This window comes from Microcaecilia unicolor, chromosome 7 (assembly GCF_901765095.1).
Source record: "Microcaecilia unicolor chromosome 7, aMicUni1.1, whole genome shotgun sequence".
Classification (NCBI taxonomy): Eukaryota; Metazoa; Chordata; class Amphibia; order Gymnophiona; family Siphonopidae; genus Microcaecilia; species Microcaecilia unicolor.
Genome location: NC_044037.1, coordinates 267594006 through 267609578, shown reverse-complemented (window position 1 = coordinate 267609578; position 15573 = coordinate 267594006). Strand labels below are relative to the sequence as shown.

The 15573-nt window shown below is 40.6% G+C and overlaps 1 protein-coding gene across 5 annotated transcripts in view; it reads left to right on the top strand.

Moving 5' to 3' along the window:
• The window catches only part of R3HDM1 (R3H domain containing 1), a 336575-nt gene that overhangs the window by 263682 nt on the left and 57320 nt on the right, over positions 1-15573 (top strand). For all 5 annotated transcript variants that reach the window (XM_030210711.1, XM_030210710.1, XM_030210709.1 and 2 more), the window contains one exon: positions 6379-6476. In XM_030210711.1, coding sequence (XP_030066571.1) covers positions 6379-6476 — 98 coding nt within the window. The remainder of the gene's footprint in view (positions 1-6378; positions 6477-15573) is intronic.

Here is a 15573-nt window from a genome sequence, read left to right as displayed (position 1 = left end):
GCACCTTTTCCAATTCCACTATGTCTTTTTTGAGGTGTGGCGACCAGAATTGAACACAATACTCGAGGTGTCGTCGCAGCATGGAGCAATGCAACGGCAGAATAATATCCTTATTTTTGTTTTCAATCCCTTTCCTAATGATACCCAACATTCTATTTGCTTTCCTAGCTGCAGCAGCACATTGAGCAGAAGTTTTCAACGTATCAACGATGACACCTAGATCCCTTTCTCGGTCTGTGACTCCCAACGCTGAACCTTGCATGACGTAGTTATATTTTGGATTCCTCTTTCCCACATGCATCACTTTGCACTTGTTCGCATTAAACGTCATCTGCCATTTAGATGCTCAGTCTCCCAATCTCGTAAGGTCCTCTTGTAGTTTTTCACAATCTTCCCGCGATTTGACTACTTTGAATAATTTTGTGTCATCGGCAGATTAGATTACCTCACTAGTTACCCCCATCTCTAGGTCATTTATGAATATGTTAATAAGCAGAGGTCCCAATCAGAATGGGGTGGTTAGAAATCCAAGACTGGCCCAAACTTGCCAGCCTGGAACTGGCTGCCAACCAATGTTTGCATGTGTTAGGCGGTGAGAGTCTGATACGTACGGACGGGGAGAGGGATCTCGGGGTGATAGTATCTGAGGATCTCAAGGCGACGAAACTGTGTGACAAGGCGGTGGCTGTAGCTAGAAGGTTGCTAGGCTGTATAGAGAGAGGTGTAATAGTTAGTGGATTATGGCTCTGAGTCACCTTCTCTACAGTTCAGTGCACCAACCACTAGGCTATTCCAGGAACCTATTTGCTGCTCTAATAGGACTGGTCATAACAGCTGAAGCTGTTATAGTGCTGGTGTATGTACTGTGTCATTTATTTCTTTGCGGGGTAGGAGAGGGTCAAGTGACCACTGAAGGAGTAACGGGGTGTAATTTCTTTATTCCTGCAATGGTCATCTGGTCATTTAGGGCACTTTCTTGTGGCATATTCGTTTATAAAACAGGTGTAGACCGAAACATCCAACTTGTAGCCCTGGATGTTTTTGTTTTGTCCCATTATGTCAGAAAAATGTCCCAGTGTTAGGAAAGCTCAGAACCCACCCTTACTCTCCTGGCACGCCCCCTTATAATTTGATCACTCTTCAGATGCACTTCATAGAAAAACGTCTACAAATTTGTTTTGAAAATAACCAGTTTGTACGTTTTTGTGAGAAAAGTGTCCAAATGCAGATTTATGCCACTTTTTGGACATTTTTCTCTTTTGAAAATGAGCCTCATACTGTTCTAGCGACTAAGTCTTAGTGTTTTCAATTTCATATTTTCTTTGCGTCTGTCTGACTTTATCGCATACCCAGCCTAATGTTTGTTTGTTGCAGTTATCTTTGTTGTGTCATGATATCTAAAAGAGAGGAAGTGGTTGTAGAACTTAGTAGTTTGTTTGGATGATCTTTATCTGCTGTCATTTTTCTGTTTCTTTGACAGATTAAATTAAACTGTATAATTTAAATCAGAGTGCTCTGAGTTTTTTGTGAATCTTTTTTTTCTTTAAATTTAACTCGCACCTCTTCGGTGGTAGCTCAAGGCAAATTAAATTCAGTTACCTTCCTAGGGGTATGTTACCTAAGGTTTTTTTTCCTGTTACAGGAGTAATTCATTAAGCATTTTTCATACATGCCATTATACGCATGTAAAAGGCCTCTCGTACAGCTATCTCCCAAGAAAAAGCCTGTTCCATTATGTACCACATAGGGCCAAAATCCATTTTGCTGTTCACCAAACATAGCTCAGTACCTGTATTATGTCTATCAGCTTGATCAAACCCCTACTCAAGAGTGCACATTATTTCTGTATCAATCTATGATATGCTGATAGACAGAGTTCCAGTGTCTCACTATCCAATTTTTTCCAAGTCCATGAAAGGCCTTTTTCATAGTAGGCCTCCAATACAGATGTCATCCAGTTCCATGTAAACTGAACATGGCTCATTTGTTCTCTCATGAAACCAGCTTTTAAACTAATGGAATATTTTACTGTAACATATCTCATTTGGAAGGTACTTTTTCCTAATGGCAGTTACCCTGAGCCAGAAGAATTAGTGAACTTCAATTCTTAGTCCATACAAGCCCTTTATGCAATTTCATCACAGTAAGGTGTGCTTGATTCTGGCAAATCAGACTTATCTGATTCAGTGTTGCTGCGTTAAAAAGTTTTTTTTGGGAAGAAATCAGTAATTTATTTATTTCTGTGTCTGCTGCTTCAAAAAAGTTACATTGTGATATCCGTACACTACCCCTCTCCCATAGTTACTTTGAGCAGTTACCTGGTATCGCAGGCAGGCTTTTGTTGCAAAACAGCAGTGTAATAAGGTAGTTTAATACAACATTGGTGATAGATTTCACAGCTAACATAATCTACAGTTCCTTGGTTGCTTAGGCCCTCCCACCCTGCCCCCTCAGCCCACCCCCACCAGGTGTGCCACTTCCTATATGTGTGATGTGAGCGGAAAAGCAGCCGCAGGGCAGACAATGTGGCAGAGAACAGCGCTGGAGGAAGACTTCGCTGGTGGGGCTTGGAGACCCCCACCAGCCAAACCAGAGGACCCAAAGCCCTGTCTGCTCCTCCCCCAACCTCTAAGGGGAGCCCAGCACTGGAGTTCTCTCTCTCTTGCTCCTGTCAGGAAACGATCACCCGGGTCCCGTCAGCAGGAGAGAGACAGACCCCCTTGGTTCCCAGTTCAGGTCATGATTCCTGAAAATGGTCCCGAAGCTGCAAACAGATTTATAGAGGAGTGCAATATGGCACCACTGGTCCTGGAGCCACAGGGCAGGTGGCACAAAAGAAACAGGCAGCCATGTTAGAAGTGGCATACAAATTTTTCTTCAATTTGTAAAGTTGAACAAAAAGGTCTTAAATTGTCAGAATACGTTCTAGTAGAAGTCATGCTGTGTTCCTTATGATCCAGGTTTGCACTAGTCGTAAGCACAACAAGATAATGTTTATGTTCAAGAAATATAAGCAAATGAGAGTATATGAACATGTCTATGGACAAAAAAACATACATTAATCGAGCTTCTGTGGTGATTCGTTCTCTGTTCACCAAATAATTTAGTTTTCCAAGTTGAAGTATTTGACAGTGCAAGATGTTTTATAACAGGGGTGTGAAGATATCAAGATGCTTTATGACGGTGCATGAGAGATTTGTATGTACTCCCTGCATTGTATGCAAATAATCTCATGCATATTGAAAAGAGATAGCAAAACCTGACTGGTTTGTGGCCCTTCCAGATTGTAATTTGACCCCTCTGCTGTAGATTATGCTGTTTGATGACTTCAGATTAGAGCATAAATCTAAAAATATTCTGTGCCTGGTCTCTTATTTCATTCCTGAAGAAACTTTGCTATTCCATGGACAAGCCTGTTTAACTTAAAGTAATTCTAGGTGCACTACTGCATTAGTACATGCTTATTCTATTAATGCATGTTATTTTACTGCAGGTACCATTTTATGCAGTATTGCCCAGTTACTAATATGTGTTAACGACATTAGTACACATCTCTAGTTGTTAGCCAGCTAAAATGGAAGGATCGTATGTGGTCCCATCCTCACATTATGTCTTAAGATTGTTTTACCATGAGTTATTTAGTGTTGGCCTGAGGACCCGGTACACGTTTGATATCCGTCTTAAGTGACTCTGGCTGTTAACTTGATGTCCGTTTCTCACATACTGTACTTTGCTCATAATGTGAAAGGATATCTTAACATTACATACCTATTTTCGCTTGGAAAAGGCATAAAAAACTGTATATGTTCACTTTCACTGTTCCATTAAACACTATTTCAGATAGTCATAGATAGAAACATCTGCATTATATGAAAAGAATTTTTAATAGCATGAGAGTTCTTGTTTTTCTGTAATTGAAATTATATTTATGAACACTAGCTATTTGAACATCTTTATCATGATTATTCTTTGCCTTATATACAAAATTACATTTCTTCATTAGAAGTTAGAACTTCTGTAGGTAATAGTAATTTTATGCATTTACCCCCGGATTCTATATATTGCGCTGTTCCATGTTGAAATCAAAGTGTATTCCATAACAATGTGCATATCCTAATTGGTTAACAAGCCAATCAGTGGTGGTAATTCCAATTAACAAACACTAATTGGCATTAGAATTTACATGCCGAACTGTCTAAGTGTATTCTATAACGTGCTGTGCGTAAATTGTAAGTCACATAGTTGAAAAGGGGGTGTGGAATGGCCAGGTCATGGGTGTTTCTAAAATCTGTGTGTAGGCACAATACAGATATTCTTTTGGGAGTGTTATTGGGAAAAAACACAATGTCTTATACTCACATCACAACACAATACAAATAAATTCACCACCATAACCACTCCTAACTTTTCCCTCCCCATCTCAAACAATCTGAAAATTCTGGGAGTCACCATTGATCGAAATCTCACACTCGAAAACCATGTGAAGAATACAGCGAAGAAGATGTTCCACTCCATGTGGAAACTCAAAAGAGTAAAACCTTTCTTCCCAAGGGCCATCTTTCGAAACCTGGTACAAGTCCTGGTACTAAGCCACCTGGACTACTGCAACTCACTCTACGCTGGCTGTAAAGAACAGACCATCAAGAAACTCCAAACGGCCCAGAATACTGCAGCCAGACTCATATTCGGAAAAACAAAATATGAAAGTGCAAAACCCCTAAGAAAGAACCTACACTGGCTTCCACTGAAAGAACGTACCACGTTCAAGATATGCACGATCATTCATAAAATCATTCACGGAGTTGCCCCGACCTACATGCTCGTGGACCTCCCACCCAGAAATGCTAAACGATCCTCCCGCACCTTTCTCAACCTACACTTCCCCAACTGTAAAAGGATCAAATACAAACTAACACATGCGTCCAGCTTCTCCTACATGAGCACGAAGATGTGGAATGCACTACCAACTCACTAGAAAGCGATCAACGAACTAAATAGCTTCCACAAAGCTTTGAAAACATATCTCTTCGACAAAGCCTACTACGAGAACCCATAATGACTAGAACACAGCCCTCACACTCCTTTACTTATAATGTCTCTTTCTAGAGCTGCATAACCTGATCTTCTTGCCGCCTTTATCCCTTTGCAACACCAATTGTATTTCTTCTCTGTTACCATAACAGATCTTTGTAAGCCACATTGAGCCTGCAAATAGGTGGGAAAATGTGGGATACAAGTGCAATAAATAAATACCTGATACTTAGTATAAATTCTGGAAGAAATGGGTCCCAAACAAGACTAATACTGGTAAAGGAAGTATCGGATACAAATGTAGACCCTTTATCCTTAGATCCAAGCTCACTGCGCCAAAAATAATAGAAAGAGCTAACTCCACACCCAAATATTATTAAAATAGAGCCTTTATTTTATTTATAATAGCAGCAAACATGTTATTAGAAAGACAGAAATGAAGACAAAGCCAATCTCATTACAGAAATAAACTTAGAGTAAATGCACATAAATCCCTAATTACAGTCTGACATTGAGAGAGTCACTCTAACCCACAGAGCACTACAAAGATACATGGCACATACAGCCTGATGCAGTCCTTCAGATGTCAGCGTGTCCCATAGATGGGCAGGCAGGTCCCACACAGGTATGTTCCTCAGTCTGGGATGTTGACACAGCAGCCCCTATCTCTGATAAGAGCCTCTTTTTATAGAAAAATCAGAAGCTGTAGTCTGTACTGCTGACATACTTTCTGTCCTTGGCTGACCCATCCATGGTGTCAATTCTGATAACTGCCTGATTGTCCTGGAACATTGGGAACCTTTACAGCAGCTTCTGTCCCAAATAAAGTAAACAAAAGTTGTGTTTGTTAGTCTTGATGTCTCCGCATTGTCCTAGAGGCTTTATAGATAAAATGTCTGAATTTGCATATTGTATGGATAAGTGCCATGTATGTATGAGACCATATATGTTGCCATATAGGTACATTCAGGGCTGGGCATAGTGCTCATAGTGCTTGCTTTGCCCCTACATATGCACATGATTATAGAATATACCCAGTCTGCTTGTAATTTAGGCATCATCATTTACACCAGTTTTTACTTGGCGTAACTACCCGTGACTAAATTTAGTCACATGGACCAGTGCTCAACATATTCTGTAAAATGCGCAGAAATTTAGGCTTACTGTGTAAAGTACGCCTAAATTAAGGTGTACTTTATAGAATGCGCTTAGGTGAAATTCATTTCGGTACCGAATTTGTAGGTGTGCTATATAGAATCTAGTCCTTAGTAGTTTACTTTCCAGTAATCTGAAAAATTTTACATTATGAATACAATTTGTATTTTGTCTCTCTCTCTTTTCCTGCAGTTCATCAGTAGGATATTTACCGCCTCCAGGATCAGAACACTTTCCTAGAACATCTTCACCCTGCAGTTCTCAGCAGCTTCCAGGTCAACACTGTGCAGGTGTGAGAAGATAGGTTTAAGTTTTCTTATTATATTGGTTTAAACTTTCATAAACTCAGTGATCTGCAATTCTGACAAACCCAAGTGAAGATTAGTTTTATAACTTTTTAAAACATTTATGCTGTAGAGAATTGGAGTAAATTTGAAAGATTATGTAAATGCTTAAAATATACAAAAACATCCTATATAATAATTCTCACCTCCAACAGGATGTGCTTGGGACCGTGCCTGCCGGAAGTGGTCTGCTAGGCAGGCAAACACTGACCTCAGTGACTTCAGTGACAGACAATTTGGCAAAGCAAAACAATCTGAGTGCTGGCCATTAGGACACAGGGTTGATAGGAGAGTTTTAAAAGACTGAAGGAGCCAAAAGTGTTCGGGGGGGGGGGGGGGGGGGGGGGCAAGTTCTGAATGAATGAAAGAAATGAAAATTTATGAGAGGAACACAATCTGAATGCTGGGCATTTGTACACAGGGTAGATAGGACACTTAAAAAAAAAATGAAGGACGTGAAAGTATTACATCTTGGGGGAGGGGTGAGGAGGAAAGCGGTGGGGTATCCGGATACTGGGCGTTAGGGCCACGGGGGTACATATACTTTTGAAAGCCTTAAGGAACCCAAAGTGTGGGAAGGAGGAGGAAAAGGAGGGGAGGGAACGAGGTGAGGGGCATTAGGAACAGGGGAAGGGGCCCTGTCACATTCTCACACACACACTGTCACACAGACAGTCTCACTCTGTCACATACCCGCACATTCACTCTGGCTCTCTCTCTCAAACATACACACTCCCAAGAAAAAGCTTGCTAGCACCCGTTTCATTCGTTCCAGAAATGGGCCTTTTTTACTAGTAAAATATAAAGTATTTAAACTATAAAATATTAAGTAAACTAGACTTTTGAAGATTATGGTGAATGCTCTTTGGTTAGAATTTACTCCTATCCGAATTACACCTCTGAAAGTTCAACATATGTGGGATTTATATTCTTTTTATGTAGTGAGATATTGTTGAATTGAGCTACTGTAGAAAATTTCCAAGCATTAACCAACTCAGATGTTTTTTAAACATTAATGGATATGTTAAATGATATGGCTGATAGTGATGCTTGTACAGCGATTCCTGCTGATGTTTTCCCCTTCTATTCTAGTGCAGAAATCTTTGTGTACTAAATTAACTTTTATATCCTAAGCACTGTTCAAATCAAAAGTCACCATATCCTAATTTACTGCCAGTTTTGTTGAAATCAGACGTTGCAGGAACTTTCTAATAAGCACTGCACTATGTTATCCAAGCTGTCATAACCTAAAATCTCTTTTCTGCTTATTCTATCGTGCAGTCGTTACTTAGTAATTTTATTAGGATTTTTATGAACTGTTCTTTTCAGTGTTTAGTTCTAGGTTCTACTTGTAGCTATACAGTTCTCAGAAAAAATTTTTTTGTAATTTCAAAACAGTATTTTGGTTCAACCAGATCAAAAGATTATTTTCCGTGTACAAGCAGGCCATAATATTCTCACATCTAGGTGACATCATCCAATGGAGTCCAATGCGGATGCTGCCCAGCTTATTGCCTCTTTAAGAGGCCTTTGGTAGCATCCCACCAAGCATGCATGGGTGCCTTCGCATCAAATGTGCGAGTGCAGAACCAACAGTCTTCAGTTTCCCACCCAGCAGATGTAAGCATTTATAGGATGAATAAATCTTCTGGGTAAAGCTACCCAATGAGTAATTCCCAGGTTCCGTTTACAGGAGTCTGGCTAAACCAACTTCCTAGCTCTGTCCAGGGGTTATATATTATAAAGGAACCTGGCTGTTCTGGGCCTACACCAGAACTTTTCTTCTGTTAGAGAGAACTGGAATAAAGGTAAAGTCACTGCTGTGAAATATATTAATTTATTATATAGGTAAGAAAATAGTATAATACACCCTACACTACAGCTCAGCTGTACAATTGTAGCTCCCTTATGCTGATAAGCAACTGTAGAATGTATTGTCTAACTAAAACACTGATATCACTGGTTACTAGATTATTACACAATCCCGATTAGTAATACTGACTAGGTCATGAAGTAATACAGTTAGCAGCACATCTTCCTGATCACAAAGTTCTGACTAACCCGCCTTTGCTTAGGTAAGAACCCACTAGCTAATCCCCGACTATAGGAAATAAATCTCTGCAATCCTCACCGAGCCGACTCTAGGTGGTCTCTCAGATGAAGTGGACACAGGTTTTCCCCTTTAGACTCCAGCTGTTTTCCACAGCGAGTCCCCGTCTCAGGAAACAACACAGGTTCTGCAGCATGCAGAATTACAGTCTCTCTGGCCGGTAGAGCTGAACCAACAGGTACTTTCTTCAGATGGTCAGTTCACAAGGTTGTGGACACTTCAGGTCTCGCTGGTCTTCTTTTCAGCTACCCTTCTTCCAGTAGAACCAGACAAATTCTCCCTTTCTTCTTTTCTTTCTTCTTCTGTCTGTGTCTCTGAACTTCTCTTCTGGTCTCTCGCTCTCTTCAGAACGTCAAACTTTTACCTTTTTGTCTGGTGCCTTCCCTGCGAGTGTTGTGCTTTGTTTCCTCATTATTTTTTGTTTTCTTTAGCCCCTCTAGTGTCCCTAGTGCTTTTTGCGTGGGTTTGTTTCCTTTTTTCGGCTCCAGAGGCTCTCTTGGGCCTGAGTTCCGGCCAGGTTGCATTGACGTTTTTCAGGGGTGAGAGGCCTTTTTTCCTCTCACCATTGAGCTGTTTGATTTGGCATCAACTGTTTCCCCCTTCATGTCCCAAAAGGTTCCCAGTGGCTTTGAGCACTGTGCCCAGTGTATTAAGGTCATCTCTGGGACTGATTCCCATAACTGATGTCTCCAGTGTTTGGGGTAAGACCATGATGCTCGATCTTCATTGAACCTGACACCAAGAAGGCATGAGGATTTGACATTGTCCTCAACAGTACTGTAGGACTCTGTTGCTCGGCGCCGGTCCAAGCCTAAAAGGAGCAGGCATTGGTCTCCGTCAAAGTGCGGTACCCAGAGCTCTGGAGCGTTGGGGTCGAGAGAAGAACTCCCCCTCTGTTTTGGAGGTACCGATGCTGCAGCCGCCATGCAGTCAGGCTTCTGATTCGGTAACAACAGATTACCAGGCTGTTTCTACAGCCTTGGTTCTGGGCCATCCTTAGCGAGGAGCTGATAGGCTTGCTGCAGCAGCAGAGTGCTTTGGCATCAAGAGTGCTTGTGTTGGCCACAGCACAGCTCCAGCCTTCCTTGGAGGCCCAGACTTTGCCTGCGAAGCAGCCACTGATGCATTGGCCTCAATGAGCATCAGAGCCAGGGCCGGCCCATGCAGTGACCCACTTGACATCAGGGGAGGCAGCTTCCCTAGGGTCAGATGATGAATCCTTCCCTCAGTGCCCTGAAAGGCCTGGACGCACAGGCAAGGACTCATTTCTCTCAGGAAGAGTACCTTTAGTCTGATTCTGACCAGTTGTGAGAGTCTGAAGGAGAGCCAGACTACTTATCTGAGGAGAGGTCTTATGGCATACCTTCAGATTCCTTCCCTCAACAGGAAAGAAGGAAGTCTCTACTTGAGGCTCTCGTCTTTACTGGCTTTGTCAAGGAGATGGTGGCTGCCATCCCATTTAAGTTGGAGACAGAGGACGGTTCTAGGGTACAGTTGCTGACTGTCTTCGACTACGACTCTTCTCCTAGAGAGGCAGTCACAGTAACATAATAGATGGCTGCAGATAAAAACCTGTACGGTCCATCCAGTCTGCCCAACAATATAAACTCATTGCATATGGTATGAAGTGTTATATGTATACCTGTTCTTGATTTATCCTTGCCATTTTTAGGGTATGGCCTTGTTCTAAAATTTCTGAAGTTGTTGTCAAAGCATCCAAAAAGCTCCACTCCGGCCCATCCAAATCTACTCAGCCTTCATCAGGGCACAGACCATAGAAGTCAGCCCAGTACCGGTTTTCCTACCTAATCTCCCCTAAGCTTCTTTGGATCCAATCCTTCTAAACAGGATTTGTTTGTGTTTGTCCCATGCATTTTTGAATTCCGTTACCGCTTTCATCTCCACCACCTGTGGAAGGGCATTCCAGGTATCTACCATCCTCTTAGTGCAAAAATGCTTCTTGACATTCCTGAGTCTGCCCCCTTTCAATTTCAGTTCACACTGTCTGGTTCTACCACCTTCCTGTCTCTGAAAAAGGTTTGTTTGCAAACGAATACCTTTCAAATATTTGAATATCTGTATCATATTACCCCTGTTTCTCCTTTCCTCCAAGTGGGGCCTCACCAACGACTTGTACAGGAGCATCAATACCTCCTTTCTTCTGCTGGTTATACCCCTCTATGCAGCCTAGCATCTTTCTGGCCATGGCCACCGCCTTGTCACACTGTTTCATCACCTTGAGTTCTTCAGACATCATCACCCCAAAGACCATCTCCTGAGCAGAACTTACTAATCTCAACCCTCCTATCTAGTACACCTCTTTTGTATTTATTCACTCCAAGTGCATCACTCTGCACTTCTTGGCATTAAATTTTAAATATTATACAATTAGGGACTCAATAGAGCTGCTGGAGCACTCGTATTATCAATTACCAAATAGCTCCAGTCTTATTGAATACAAAATATCTTTATTAAACACGTGTGCTTCAAAACCTGCTCACGTGTGTTTAAAACCTTTATTCACAAACAATGTTCTCTTATATCTTTCATACTCATTCACACCTTATAGTACCTGCATAGAAAATCTATAACAAGGAGGATTTATATATACATGACTTTCTTGAATATCATTACACACTGTGTCAGAGTTCATAACTTCTTGTCTCTCAAAGAGACTTCACAGAATTAGAAATACGGGACCTTTGCATGTGTCCATTCACTCTGCTCTTCCGGTTTCCGGTTTCACATAAAGTTTCATGAAAGTTCAAGACAAACCCCAACACACTTCTCTGGGGATGAACAACTCCACTTGCAATAGATTTCAGGCACTACATAAGCAGAATGAGACTTTCAATCTCATCTATCTCATCAAAATATAATGTTTTATATATAATAACTGCACTTACTTTAACCAATTCTGTTTGGCAGCGTGCCAACAAAGGACTTTCTCAGGCCGGGACCCAACTGCCGTGGCTCTGAACTAACCAGGGAGAATCAAAACCCCCACCCTTATATCTTCCCACAATGCATAGCTTCTTTTTTCTTTTTTTCTTCTCCCTTAAAGAAACAGGCACTTAAATCCATTCTACCTCTTGATTAAGTCCCATGGGTGTCACTGTTTGCCATGTATAAATATATCTCTGTTCTATGGCTAACAATCTAGAACTGATGTCACCCCCACAGCTCCTGTCTAGGGGAATTTGTGTTAGTATCACACACTTTAACTGATCTACAGTGTGATTACACTCATACCAATGAGCAACCAAAGGGCACATCATTTTCTTCAAACGTGAATTACTTACATGCTCTGCTAGTCTGTTCTTTAAGGGACGTTTAGTGTGACCTATATAATAAAGTTCACAAGGACACATAATGCAATACACCACTTGGGAGCTATTGCAGTTAGTATTATACCTTAATATGAATTCTTTATCACTGTGGGGTATACCAATCTTTTCAGTGTTTAGGGAAAAGCGGCAATATACACATCTCCCACATGGGGAGTGTCTGCCTTCCTCCTCTCTTTGTTTTGATTTCTTTAGTAGTTCTCCCACATTAGCTTGTCGTCTATAAGCTACTTTGGGGTGTTCCCTAAATTCTGGGTGTATCGAAAGAACATGCCAGTGCTTATGTATAATACTGCTAATATTAGATGCTTTTAAAGAAAACGGAATAACACATGCCAATGCCTTCGAAGGAGATTTTGACTTAGGTAACATTAACCAAGGGCGGTGGGCGTATAATGCCCTTTTGTATGCATTTTTAAGGATCTTCATTGGGTAACCCCGAGCTCTAAATCTTTCTATCATTTCAGCAGCCTGTTTCTTGAATTCTGAGATAGAGGAGCATAATCGTCTAAGACGCAGTAATTGACCAACCGGTATCCCTTTTTTTAAACCCTGATGGTGGAAACTCTGATAATGTAACAAAACGTTGCGATCAGTGGGTTTGCGAAAAATAGTAGTCGCAAACCCTTTTTCTTTTGTTCTAATTATTTTAATATCAAGGAACTCTATTTCATTTTGGGCTATTCGAGAAGTGAATTTAATATTAGAATCTACACTATTTAAATACTCCAGAAATAACCTTAATTCTACCATAGGGCCATGCCACAACATTATCACATCATCAATATATCGTTTCCAAGATGTAATATATTGAAACCATCTAGACGCATACACATATCTTTTCTCAAAGTGCATCATATAGAGGCATGCTAATGACGGAGCAACACTTGCCCCCATAGCTACCCCCTTTATCTGTTTATAAAATAGATCTTCAAATTTGAAGTAATTATGGCATACCACCCACGTTAATAATTGCTTCAATACTTCAATTTTGAGCTGCGAAATGTGGAGATTTTCAAATTGCTCACATGCTATCTGTATAGCTCTGTCTTGGGGAATATTTGTGTAAAGGGCAACTACGTCCAACCCCACCATGTAAAGATCTTTTTTATTCAATGTGGGTTCTAGCTGTTTAAGCATTTGTATATAATGCATAGAATCTCTCACGTATGATTCTGCCCTCGAAACCAGGGGGTTCAATATCATATCAATGTATTTAGATAGAGGCTCTAATACTGAGTTCTTAGTGGATACTATTGGGCGGCCGGGAGGGTCCCTGGTAGATTTATGGATTTTAGGGATAAAGTAGATATAAGGAATAGCAGGACATGGATGGCACAAAAATTGTTTTTCTTTTTTTGTAAGAATATCTTTCATTGCTGCTTCATTCACATATATCTCAATTTCTGATTGTAATTGTTTCGTGGGGTCAGCATCTAACAATATATAATATTGGTCTTGACCCAACTGTCCAATCGCTTCTTGTTTATATTTATCCCTGTCCATAATCACCACGGAACCCCCCTTGTCGGCTCTTTGGATAACTATATTCTGATTGTTGGCCAGCTCTTGAATACCACGCCGTTGTAACCCTGAAATATTACTCCATTCGTTCCCCCTTCTTTCCTCTAATTTAGCAAGATCGTATAAGACCAATTTTTGAAAAGCTTGAATCATAGGGTCTATTGTTCCCGGGGGTACCCACCTGGAGATATGACCTGTGCGTGGAAATATGGGCTCTTGATTTGTATCATCTGAATTGCCAAAATATAATCGTAATCTAAGTTCTCTAAAGAAGCGATATAAACCCCGCCTGGTTTCAAAGGGATCATACCTGCTAGATGGAACAAAGGATAATCCCCTAGTCAAAACCTCCTTCTGCATTGGTGACAATGTACTATTTGAAATATTAATAACAGTGTTTATTTCTTGGGCAGCTTCTTGGTTTTGGGTCCTTTGAGCCCTCCCTTTAGTTCGCCTGTTGTGTTGGGCCCTTGATCTCCTATCCTTAAAAAAGAATCCGGTATATCACCGGGGTGTTCAGAACTCTTACACATATTTATACACTCCATTTTATTACGTGTATAACCTCTTTCATCGTCACCCGATGATTCACTGGACGACAATTTAAATTGTACTTTTCTACCACCAAATTTACCCCTACGAGTACGGCGTTTTTTGTCCATCCAGCTATAGACATAACCCTTAGTGTAGTCATATTCATCCCTGCGAAATTTTGCTATTTTAATCGCTCTTTGGTTATTAGTATACTCCTCTATTTTTGAGTTATGTTCTTTTAGATTTTTCTCAAATGTTCCTTTATCCTGAACACCCCTCATGGCATTCTGTTTTTGAAACAACTCGTCTCTGTGTCCCTGTATCTCCTCCTGTAACGCATCAATTGTAAGTAACATGAGATCAAGGGAGCACTGAGTGATAACAGTATTCCACTTGGCGACATATTTATCGTTACCCAGATATCTGGGCTCCTTAGTGATTCTTAGACCACGAGGAACCCGTTGCGTGTGGCAATATTCAATCAATGCCACCGAGTGGAGTTCCGCCCTTACCAAGGTCTTATGGATCCTTAAAACATCATCCCAACTACTTTCCTGCTCTTGGATACCCCCAGAAAATAGGCGTGCTCCCCCCAATAATTCAGCTACACGGTCTTCTGTTAGGCCTGCCTTCGAATCCCATCCGGCCGCTGCCATCTCCCTAAAAATATATATTGATAATATTATACAATTAGGGACTCAATAGAGCTGCTGGAGCACTCGTATTATCAATCACCAAATAGCTCCAGTCTTATTGAATACAAAATATCTTTATTAAACACGTGTGCTTCAAAACCTGCTCACGTGTGTTTAAAACCTTTATTCACAAACAATGTTCTCTTATATCTTTCATACTCATTCACACCTTATAGTACCTGCATAGAAAATCTATAACAAGGAGGATTTATATATACATGACTTTCTTGAATATCATTACACACTGTGTCAGAGTTCATAACTTCTTGTCTCTCAAAGAGACTTCACAGAATTAGAAATACGGGACCTTTGCATGTGTCCATTCACTCTGCTCTTCCGGTTTCCGGTTTCACATAAAGTTTCATGAAAGTTCAAGTTAAAGTAAGTGCAGTTATTATATATAAAACATTATATTTTGATGAGATAGATGAGATTGAAAGTCTCATTCTGCTTATGTAGTGCCTGAAATCTATTGCAAGTGGAGTTGTTCATCCCCAGAGAAGTGTGTTGGGGTTTGTCTTGAACTTTCATGAAACTTTATGTGAAACCGGAAACCGGAAGAGCAGAGTGAATGGACACATGCAAAGGTCCCGTATTTCTAATTCTGTGAAGTCTCTTTGAGAGACAAGAAGTTATGAACTCTGACACAGTGTGTAATGATATTCAAGAAAGTCATGTATATATAAATCCTCCTTGTTATAGATTTTCTATGCAGGTACTATAAGGTGTGAATGAGTATGAAAGATATAAGAGAACATTGTTTGTGAATAAAGGTTTTAAACACACGTGAGCAGGTTTTGAAGCACACGTGTTTAATAAAGATATTTTGTATT